At 32.0% G+C, this 12,615-nt stretch overlaps 1 protein-coding gene across 1 annotated transcript in view; it reads right to left on the reverse strand.

The window, feature by feature from the left end:
• LOC143248475 (small glutamine-rich tetratricopeptide repeat-containing protein beta-like) overlaps positions 1–12,615 on the reverse strand; it is a 31,952-nt gene extending 19,337 nt beyond the window's left edge. The window contains 6 exon segments of the mRNA XM_076496874.1: positions 2,577–2,676; positions 6,342–6,420; positions 7,321–7,404; positions 7,407–7,447; positions 9,678–9,781; positions 12,499–12,615. Coding sequence (XP_076352989.1) covers positions 2,577–2,676; positions 6,342–6,420; positions 7,321–7,404; positions 7,407–7,447; positions 9,678–9,777 — 404 coding nt within the window. The 5' untranslated portion in view covers positions 9,778–9,781; positions 12,499–12,615.

A 12,615-nucleotide genomic window follows, 5' to 3' on the forward strand; every position in this document is an offset into this window, starting at 1 on the left:
AGTTAAGTGACAATAACAATGATATGGAAACTGTCTCTCAGTAAATATTGGTTACTAACACAACATGCAGTCACCCTACTCTAATACATATTTCTCCTATGAAACTTATAATGAATTTGCTGCTAAATAAACTAGAAGAAATAGAAAGAGGATGACCTATCTTCCAACTTGGGTTATGGAATATCTTGTTTTATTTGTGACTTTGAAATAGAAAGAGGATGACCTATCTTCCAACTTGGGTTATGGAATATCTTGTTTTATTTGTGACTTTGAAATAGAAAGAGGATGACCTATCTTCCAACTTGGGTTATGGAATATCTTGTTTTATTTGTGACTTTCAAATAGAAAGAGGATGACCTATCTTCCAACTTGGGTTATGGAATATCTTGTTTTACTTGTGACTTTGAAATAGAAAGAGGATGACCTATCTTCCAACTTGGGTTATGGAATATCTTGTTTTATTTGTGACTTTGAAATAGAAAGAGGATGACTATCTTCCAACTTGGGTTATGGAATATCTTGTTTTATTTGTGACTTTGAAATAGAAAGAGGATGACCTATCTTCCAACTTGGGTTATGGAATATCTTGTTTTATTTGTGACTTTGAAATAGAAAGAGGATGACTATCTTCCAACTTGGGTTATGGAATATCTTGTTTTATTTGTGACTTTGAAATAGAAAGAGGATGACCTATCTTCCAACTTGGGTTATGGAATATCTTGTTTTATTTGTGACTTTGAAATAGAAAGAGGATGACCTATCTTCCAACTTGGGTCATGGAATATCTTGTTTTACTTGTGACTTTGAAATAGAAAGAGGATGACCTATCTTCCAACTTGGGTTATGGAATATCTTGTTTTATTTGTGACTTTGAAATAGAAAGAGGATGGCCTATCTTCCAACTTGGGTTATGGAATATCTTGTCTTACTTGTGACTTTGAAATAGAAAGAGGATGACCTATCTTCCAACTTGGGTTATGGAATATCTTGTTTTATTTGTGACTTTGAAATAGAAAGAGGATGACCTATCTTCCAACTTGGGTCATGGAATATCTTGTTTTACTTGTGACTTTGAAATAGAAAGAGGATGACCTATCTTCCAACTTGGGTCATGGAATATCTTGTTTTACTTGTGACTTTGAAATAGAAAGAGGATGACCTATCTTCCAACTTGGGTTATGGAATATCTTGTTTTATTTGTGACTTTGATTTTTTAATCGTGTCGGCACAGGTTATAGGCAGATGTCATGTCATCATGTTTGTTGACTTGCATTAAACTTTTTATTAAAATAGTATTACTTTATATCACTAATTTTGGTATGTAACTGTAGACTAATAATTTATGTCACTAATTTTGGTGTCAAACTGTAGACTGTAATAATTTATGTCACTAATTTTGGTATCAAACTGTAGACTGTAATAATTTATGTCACTAATTTTGGTATCAAACAGTAGACTGTAATAATTTATGTCACTAATTTTGGTATCAAACTGTAGACAAGCTATCTAGTTCATAGCTACATAAAGAAATAAGATTGTGGCTATAAAAATCATGCTTTGTCTAAGTAATAACTATCATAATATGTAATCTACAATACATCCTGCACTTTAAGCACATTAGAAAAGTGGAAAGACCAAGAGAGAATCTTCACAACCAGGAAAAACTGAGAATTTAAAATATTTTATAAGAAAATCAAGGATTTAAAACTTACATAATAGTAAGATTTAACTATATTTACATGCCATAATAAGTTTAAAAAATCACGATAAAACTTAAATAATAGTAAGATTTAACCATATTTACATGCCATAATAACAGTTTAAAAAGTCATGATAAAACTTAAATAATAGTAAGATTTAACCATATTTACATGCCATAATAACAGTTTAAAAAGTCATGATAAAACTTAAATAATAGTAAGATTTAACCATATTTACATGCCATAATAACAGTTTAAAAAGTCACGATAAAACTTACATAATAGTAAGATTTAACTATATTTACATGCCATAATAACAGTTTAAAAAGTCACGATAAAACTTACATAATAGTAAGATTTAACTATATTTACATGCCATAATAACAGTTTAAAAAGTCATGATAAAACTTAAATAATAGTAAGATTTAACCATATTTACATGCCATAATAACAGTTTAAAAAATCACGATAAAACTTAAATAATAGTAAGATTTAACTATATTTACATGCCATAATAAGTTTAAAAAATCACGATAAAACTTAAATAATAGTAAGATTTAACCATATTTACATGCCATAATAAGTTTAAAAAGTCACGATAAAACTTAAATAATAGTAAGATTTAACCATATTTACATGCCATAATAACAGTTTAAAAAGTCATGATAAAACTTACATAATAGTAAGATTTAACCATATTTACATGCCATAATAACAGCTTGAAAAATCATGATAAAACTTACATAATAGTAACATTTAACTATATTTACATGCCATAATAAACTGTCTTCTTAATCTCTCTCATGTACATATGGTTAAACATTGGACAATAACGACACACATTTTCATAAAAAAATGTAAGGATACAGATCTTACCTATTACAGTAATATACAGCATTATTACCATCCAACATAATAGCTTTTGTATAGCATTCTATTGCATCTGTATATTTTTCAAGTTTCATTAGGTTATTTCCTATAAGAAGAAGTTAATCAGTTGAATTACAAATTCATGGTTTTTATCAAACAATTTTATGAATTACCTCAATCTTAATGTGAAACACTAGAAACTATATTTTCATATTACTTTATTCATGTGACACCACTCTCCCATCCATTACTTATCAAAACATTATATAACCAATGAATTTTTACATAACCTTGAAAGCCCTATGGCTTTTTCTCAATCATGTCAAAACCAACACTAGTCTTTCACCTAAAATAGTTTCTAATTTGCCCATCCATATTTTTTCATGATATCAGCTTCATCAGGTAATTTTATAATAATGCTCAATAACAACTGATACTTAAAATATTAATTTTTGCAGATATTTCAAACAGTCTACTTCAAGTACCATAAACTTTGTCTCCATCTATAATTCAAATTGTGCTTCAATTAATTACTCTCCATAACAGAGAAAGGTCAAAAAGTTTTAATCTATGACATCATTAACACGTTGACTCCTAAGCCTATTTTGCCAAAACTTTCCAGGGTCCTACTAGTCATTTTACAATTACTTTTTATAGAAATGGTAAAATTTTTATACCATGTTAGGTATGAGTTGAAGACACCATAAATGTTATTTCTGACCAATGAACTGCAGGTGGGTCGCTTGGGGCCTAAGAACACATTTAGTCTCACTGCCCCATACAACCAACCCATGGGTTGTGTGAGAATTTCAGAGGCATAAAATATTTGATGCACGAATCTACGCATTACAATAATTATTATTTATCTTTTCAGATATTTTTAATATCTTTTCTTAATGTTGAAGTGTGAGTTCCAACCAATCTGATGTGTCAGTAAATATTATCTGTTTCTAAAAAATTAAAATCAACATCAGATTCTTTGGAAATTTAGAAAAGTTCAGGAACGAAAAATAAAGGTTATGAGGATTGTGAACCTTCTCGTAATGACACCAGCCCTCACATCTGAAGATACAGAGTCTGAAACTGAAGTTAATGGTAAGGCCCAGCAGTACACTCCAACGTATGGATGACACCAGCCCTCACATCTGAAGATACAGAGTCTGAAACTGAAGTTAATGGTGAGGCCCAGCAGTACTCCATCTTATGGATGACACCAGCCCTCACATCTGAAGATACAGAGTCTGAAACTGAAGTTAATGGTGAGGCCCAGCAGTACACTCCATCTTATGGATGACACCAGCCCTCACATCTGAAGATACAGAGTCTGAAACTGAAGTTAATGGTAAGGCCCAGCAGTACACTCCAACTTATGGATGACAGCAGCCCTCACATCTGAAGATACAGAGTCTGAAACCGAAGTTAATGGTGAGGCCCAGCAGTACACTCCATCTTATGGATGACAGCAGCCCTCACATCTGAAGATACAGAGTCTGAAACCGAAGTTAATGGTGAGGCCCAGCAGTACACTCCATCTTATGGATGACACCAGCCCTCACATCTGAAGATACAGAGTCTGAAACTGAAGTTAATGGTAAGGCCCAGCAGTACACTCCAACGTATGGATGACACCAGCCCTCACATCTGAAGATACAGAGTCTGAAACTGAAGTTAATGGTAAGGCCAGCAGTACACTCCAACTTATGGATGACAGCAGCCCTCACATCTGAAGATACAGAGTCTGAAACCGAAGTTAATGGTGAGGCCCAGCAGTACACTCCATCTTATGGATGACACCAGCCCTCACATCTGAAGATACAGAGTCTGAAACCGAAGTTAATGGTAAGGCCCAGCAGTACACTCCAACTTATGGATGACACCAAGTATGCGGTTCCATCCAAAAACGTTTTAATCACTTACAAATGCTATAGTAACACCTTTCAACATGTGTGACCTCATGGTCAATAATGATATCTATTATCTTATAGTCAAAGAAACAAATCTTAATTATCACCATGGTGATGGTGCCAACTGTTTAGTCAATATAATTCTGGGAATGCACATAAATATGGTTTGAAAGTGTATTAAACTGTGTGGTCCCCAAGGTTACACCTATACCAACACTGTTTTTGTTGGAAAAGATGATACACAGCAACAGAAAGGGTGACCCCAAGATATTTATAAGTGCAAAACTAAAGAATGGAGAAATTGCAGGTAGATGAAATTGTGATTGGAAAATGGAAGGACAAATATGATGTTCTTATGTTGTCAATGAAGCACGATCTGAGCTTCAAAGAAACTGGATGGAAAATCAGTGATGTGGATGTCAAAAAAACAGAAATGGTTTGTAATTACAATATCATAAAACAAGAAATAGACATATTTGATCAAATGTCCAGTTATTTCTTGCCACTTTGTAAGAAAATTAAATGGTATCATAAGATTGACTTTGAGTATTTACTAAACACACCAGTAATAAATGCTCTGGCATTATTCAATAAACCACACACACAAAAACTAGAAATGCACGAGTTTTGAAAGTCAATCATTGAATTGCTGTGTCAAGTAAATGCTCAAACAGCAGTAACACCAAGGACAACATCAGGAAGACACAACACATTATGAAGAATTATGCTGAAAGATACAAGTCTCATAGGATTATTTGTAAAAGATGTATTATTTGCTACAGTGAAATAAGATAATGACTGCAAAAGAAACAGAGAGAAAAACGAAAACCGTTCACACATACTGTGATGAATGTAAAGGTGACCCTGCTCTATGCATTACTTGTTTCAATAAACGACAAATTATACCTAAAATAATGACTGTCACTATGTACTGCTTTCTCACTATTCATTATTTTTATTTGTCACTATGAACTGCTTTCTCACTATTCATTATTTTTATTTGTCACTATAAACTGCTTTCTTACTGTTCATTATTTTTATTTGTCACTATGAACTGCTTTCTTACTATTCATTATTTTTATTTGTCACTATAAACTGCTTTCTTACTATTCATTATTTTTATTTGTCACTATAAACTGCTTTCTTACTGTTCATTATTTTTATTTGTCACTATAAACTGCTTTCTTACTGTTCATTATTTTTATTTGTCACTATAAACTGCTTTCTTACTATTCATTATTTTTATTTGTCCCTATGAACTGATTTATTTCTTTTTTAATCTATTTTGGAAACTGTGTTGGGAAATGTACACATTATACTTAAAATATTATTTTTTAACATTCACTTTGTCCAAATAACAATTTTGTTGCAAAATTCTTTTTTCTTGTATCCATTTTTGTTTAAAGTCATTTGCTTAGCTTATTTTCATATACTATATACAACTATCTGGTTAATAAAAAAACTTAAAAAAATAAAAGATAGGTGGATTTAGTTGCCCTTTAAAAAACAAATATAACACAACTCACTGATGGGTCATGTGGGAGTCAACATGTTAATGATACAGACTCTTCTGTCTTCTAACGAGATTGTTCCTAATCACCCCCCCCCTCCAGCCATAAGTTTAATAATCTTAAAAATAAGATCAGACAGCTTGCACTTGTATAGTAATAAATATACAGAAAACAGAAGTTTTTATATTTTTTTTAAATAATTAATTTTACATCTAAAGAAAACATTAGCACCATGTAAAAGTGATTCACTTCAGGGTTTCAAATGAAAATGTTAATTGCAAAAGCAGTTATGTCCCAGCTATCTGTATTTACTAAGACACCAGAGACATTTCTGTCAACTTATTTCATACAATTACCTTCATTTTTTAGTTTTTCTGCCTTCTCTTTGTCTTGTTCACATGCTTTTGGTGGTAAACTAGATGACCCATCATCACCCTGAAGTAAACAACTTAATTAAAATTACAAGCAACATATAACTTATAAGCATGTCTTAAGAATTCAGTTAACTTGATGACTAAATCTTGAAATGTCACTTGGATACCAAATTTTAGAAACTGTATTTGTATGCATCAAATTAAAAAATCATATATCACAATTTTTAGTCCATAAAGTATGTTTTAGTGCTCATGTTCTAAAACAGTAACACACCAGACTCCTGATTGCTAAAGAAATGACCAGATGCTGACTTATTTATCCCTCACTCCAGATACAAAGAATATTATAACAAAAGTTTAAATTTATTTTACTTAACAGAACTTTACATCAAAGGTTTACTGTAGAAGTGTATCAGTACAACTCTGAATGCAAGATTGGGTGCCAAAGGTTCCAGATGCTGGAATAAATATACTCAGAATTACATACTGTCTTAATAAACATGTCTATGATACTTCGTTAACTCTGGCCACAATTCATGCTAACACAATAGACTCAGGAAATTAAACTATGAACTCTTATGATCTACTGAATTATTACTTAATGCACAGTAAATAATCTTGCAACCTGTAACACAACATTTGTAGAAGATATGTCACATTTGTTCTAATCATCTTATTAGGACACAGGAAATTAAGTCAAACATTTACTTTTATGTAATAAGCACGACAATAACAAAAATTCCACTTTCTTCAATGGAATAGTTTTTATCAAGTGCACCTGGTTTTTTGACAAACTGCCCAATGCACATTAATTCAAAACAATATTTACTTTTACTGTGCAAACTTTCACAACTAGTTCTCAAAAAGTTATGAAAAATAATTCTCAAATAACCAGGCAACTAGATAGTTTGAGTCACTTAAGATGAACCACAAAATACCAACAGTAAAACATTCTACATACCAGAGACCACTGTTGTTGTGTTGCATCTCTAAAAATGTCAAGAAGAGATCGGTTGGTAGTGACCGAAGCTGAAGTGGGACTATCGTGGACGAACTCGCGTATGCTGTTTCTAGACACTGTATAGCAACTTCATAAAAAAACAACACAGAAACTGAGTCTTGGAGCTTAGAAAAATAAGACATCTTTGTTTTGAAAGGAAATGTTAAGATAAAGCTACATTATGATGATGAATGTTAAAATGTCTAATTTATAAATTAAACACTTAAATAGCATTAAAAAGGTTAATGGCCTTTAAAAAACTAAAAACATTTGTAAGGTGGACAGTGTCACCATCGTCAATGACACCGATCTATCGTTATAAATAAACTTTGGGACAGAACATGTTTAAAATGGTGCCATCGTTGAAAGTTGTAATGATGACAAGACAGTAAAATGTGACTTATTGTGACCTAAGCATCACACAAACAACACACTGATGCATCAGTACCAGATAATAGAGCAATGAGTTAGAAACTGTGACCAATGTGTAACTTAGCCAGAACAACTTCCTCCTTCTGATCCTTCTGAAAGCAAGATGTCCAAAGAGCAATAGAAGGTTTGATCTGGAAAAGCTTATCACATTGCTCACTCAAGTTGACTGCCAATTCGCCATGGTGGGATGGACTGATCAGTGGATACAGTATTGTTATCCAAGGACAGACCCAATTAATCCAACAGCACCTGGATACAAAGGCCAAAAGGAACAATTGCAGACTTACTATTCTGAAAAAGCATGGCCCACTGAGGAATGAAAGCATAAACACTGGTGGTAAAAATTGAAGTTCTGAAGCATACAGTAAAGAGAATTGCAAATGGTGAAGATATAGAGGAAATTCACAAAACTCAGTGTACAAACTCTGGATTGGAGAAGTGCAAAAAGCTCCTATGCAGGGTTGAAGTTCCTAATGGTGAACAAGGTCCAACATCTTCAAGACCAAGATCCTGACTGAGTCACAGACCTGAGGCCCATAATCCAGTTTTGATTGAAAAGGGTATGATAGATTTTTAGTATAGAACATCAATCTGCTTGCCAAGAGATGGAAGATAGGACACTGAGAATGTTCAGTGCCCTTGTACACTAGACTCATAGCTGCTTGATGTGTGTGGAATAAAGGCCAACTTGCAGTCAAAAATAAGCCTCAAAAACTTTGCCTCAGGGACCACAGGAAGCACAACTTCTCAGAGACGAAACTTGGGATCTAGGTGAATACCCTGTTGGCAGCAGAAGTGCATGCAAACAGTTTTGGAGTGAGAAAAGGTAAAAACCATTTGTTATGGTCCACTTCAGTAAGCTACTCAGGAATCCACACATTCCTACTAACAGATACAGTTTGTAGTACTTCTGTATATCTCTGTCACACATTCCTACTAACAGATACAGTTTGTAGTACTTCTGTATATCTCTGTCACACATTCCTACTAACAGATACAGTTTGTAGTACTTCTGTATATCTCTGTCACACATTCCTACTAACAGATACAGTTTGTAGTACTTCTGTATATCTCTGTCACACATTCCTACTAACAGATACAGTTTGTAGTACTTCTGTATATCTCTGTCACACATTCCTACTAACAGATACAGTTTGTAGTACTTCTGTATATCTCTGTCACATTCCTACTAACAGATACAGTTTGTAGTACTTCTGTATATCTCTGTCACACATTCCTACTAACAGATATAGTTTGTAGTACTTCTGTATATCTCTGTCACACATTCCTACTAACAGATACAGTTTGTAGTACTTCTGTATATCTCTGTCACACATTCCTACTAACAGATATAGTTTGTAGTACTTCTGTATATCTCTGTCACACATTCCTACTAACAGATACAGTTTGTAGTACTTCTGTATATCTCTGTCACACATTTCTACTAACAGATACAGTTTGTAGTACTTCTGTATATCTCTGTCACATTCCTACTAACAGATACAGTTTGTAGTACTTCTGTATATCTCTGTCACACATTCCTACTAACAGATACAGTTTGTAGTACTACTGTATATCTCTGTCACACATTCCTAATTGTAAATGCTTGCAACAGTGGTGGATAAGTGCTTAATCTTGCTTTTCCTGGAATACAAATGATGTAAACATGATGCAATTCATCTTCAGCTACACACAGTTTGATAAGCAGCATTATCCACACAGGCAAGAAACTGGGTAAAATAAATTGGTCTGTAAGACTAGTAAGACACTGAGAAATGGACTATATATAGAATCTGATATACTTGGTTGGCTAATTCTAGTCCATCAGTAAATAACCTTGATGTTTATTGTACTGGAAATAACCCACTTAGTAAATGTACCCTTACCTTCAAGGCTTTCCTTTGCATCTGATGTTAAGTCTCCATTATGAAGCTGGTCTCCAAGAAACTGGATGATGGCTGCCACAAGTCTCTTCACTTCAGACATATTACTGAGAACAAATTGACCAAAACACAGACTTGCTCATAAACTACCCAGAAACTCTTAAGATTAATAAAACATGTCAATCAAATCTAAAACATAAATATTAAGATAACGGCATTTCAGAACTCTTGACAGATAAAACATAAAAAGAACTAACGAAAGATATACCAAAAAGCTTATAATATTTCAGTAATTACAAAAATCAGGAATATTAAATAATTAACAACAGAAGGGAAAAATAGGTATTGTAAATGAGACAAAGGCAGTTTTGTACACAAACAGTATTAAATTAAATAAAATTATATTTATGAGATTACTAGAGTTAAAACATCAGTCTCTGTGCCAAATTTTATATGTGACCAAAATCAAGAAGTTAAAAAAACTGTTTATCCAAGGAGCAACAATCACAACATAAAAACATCTCTAACTTGAGTACAATTTCCTTAAAATCAAGTGACAACCACATATAGTGCAAGTTAAATATCTGTGTGTTTAGTGGTGGTGAAAAAAACATATGTGGTTCTTTGACCTGTTTAAATATATTGAGTAAAAGAGTTGGAAGGTTTTTATCAGTTTGTACAAAACTCTGAAAAGGCCTTACTCATTTGGAGTAATATGTTCAGTTTTGGTCTCCTATTACACAAAATATATAAACTTAAATAAAAAATTTATTTAATTAGTCAAGTTAAAAACATGTAAACATTTGACACTAATTTTCAGGAAATCATTTACTTGAGACCCTTAAATTTCTATAAAATGCTAACCACCACCATACAGACAACAAATTATTATAAAGGTCAACCCCTATTAATAAAGCAAAATTGTCTTTTCAAAACCTAAACTTACATTCATCTTGTTGTCTTTTGTACACAGCACAAAATATCACAGACATTTATCCTATCAATTTCTTGGATAACATTGTAAACTTCAGTAAGATTAAATATTAACCACGTTTTCAAGAGGAAATAACCTTATCCTAGTAAAATAATCCTTTCACCCTAGAAGTCTTTCTCTGAACCATTTCAAATATGGAAATAACCTTTATTAAATAAGGAGGCAAACACAATATTTTAAAGAGGCCCAACTAGTGATTTGTGTAGATAATTACTTTCACATGCAATCAATATAATTTATTTACTACATGCAACAGAGCATTACCCTGAGTAACTCTCGCACGCCAGAAATATTTTTTCTTCAGTCAAACTACCAAGTTGGTTCCCATGTAATTATCATAACATTGCATTTACCAAAATTAAAAGTAACTTACCAACTGAATATGACCTAAGAAGGTTGAAACATTGTTCTCTGCTTTGTTAGTAAAAGTGTTAATACCCATACCAGCAGCCCCGAGATATATTTTTACTTCAAGTGGGTTTCTTGTCATCACAAATTCCTACAGTTCTATTCATCTTCCAACTTTGGTAAATATATCCTGACTTTCTTATTTAGATTTTATAATTTTAATTACACAGACATCTCTTTACTGTTGTGCAGAATATCACATATATTTTTATTTTTTCATAAACTAGTCAAAGTTTTCTTTCTCCACATGCCTTTACAAAGTAAAATAATCGTTTTAAAAATTGATATATAATTATTACTACTGTGTTTGATTCAATATCTACAGCCTTCAACAGCTTCAGTAGTAATGCATGTCAGTAATATTACACTTGTTTCAAAACTATTCTGTATTGTACAGTCACACGGGAAATCATTTTTGCCAAGTATATAAAAAAAGTGAGAGGTACTATAAACAAGAAATAATTATTTGAATGCATAATGACAAAGTTTCATAGTTGGCTATTGCTATTGAATATGAAAATAGTTCATTTGACTATAAATTTATTTACAGTACAAACTGGGGAAAAAAAAAAAAAAAGTACAGTTAGTGACATGGCATTACAGTAAGATGTGAAATCAAAACTAATCAAGAGATACTATGAACTATGAATAATTACTTCAATATATCATGTCAAAGTTTTATAGTTAACCATTACTATTGAATACGAAATGGTCCATTTGACTATAACTGTTTAGAGTATAAACTGGAAGGGAACATTCCAACAAATAGTGAAATGTGCATTACAGCAAGCTGTGAAATCAAGACTAATCTGCTATATTTCAAAATGATATTGGTTTTACAAGTTCTAATATTTTATTTCTCATCTCTAGCTTAAAGCCTTGTACCCAGAAACTCTAATTTCATACCTACCCTAATTTACGTTAGGCCTAACCAACTTAAACTACCATTATCATGCATAAAAACAAACTTGAATGAGCACTCTCGATTTTTAACTTATAACTGAGTGACAACTAATAAACGACAGCCACATTTCAAAAACTTAAAACTCAGTCTTTTTTGTTTTCATCAATATTGTAATATCAATCAAGAACATAAAACTAAACTGTCTCATATTATCATTAATAAAGTATAAAGATAAAAGCTTAAGTTAAACTTAAAAAGAGTGGGAGTCTAAAAGTAAAACGATCCTAGTCGAAGTGAAATTAAAACAAAAGTAACAATAATAATAAATATGGAGTATTGATAATATTAATAATTAGTAATAATAGCCTTTACTGTTGCTGTAAGATGTTAATAGTTAAAATATACATATTTTATACACTATTATAAGTTTAATGAAATAAATTATTAAACGCATGAAAATAAACAAACTCTTTACTTGAGTTTTCGTTTACAACATTATTTATTAATATTAACATTACCAGAATAACTTTCTCGGTTTCGGTCTTCACAGTAATAACTAATACCCTTCTATTTGCCAGTCAGAGTTAATCGTATAACTAACGCCATCTCATGTGCATCGTTATAATGAAAACTAA

The sequence above is a fragment of the Tachypleus tridentatus genome, chromosome 4, assembly GCF_004210375.1.
Source record: "Tachypleus tridentatus isolate NWPU-2018 chromosome 4, ASM421037v1, whole genome shotgun sequence".
NCBI lineage: Eukaryota > Metazoa > Arthropoda > Merostomata > Xiphosura > Limulidae > Tachypleus > Tachypleus tridentatus.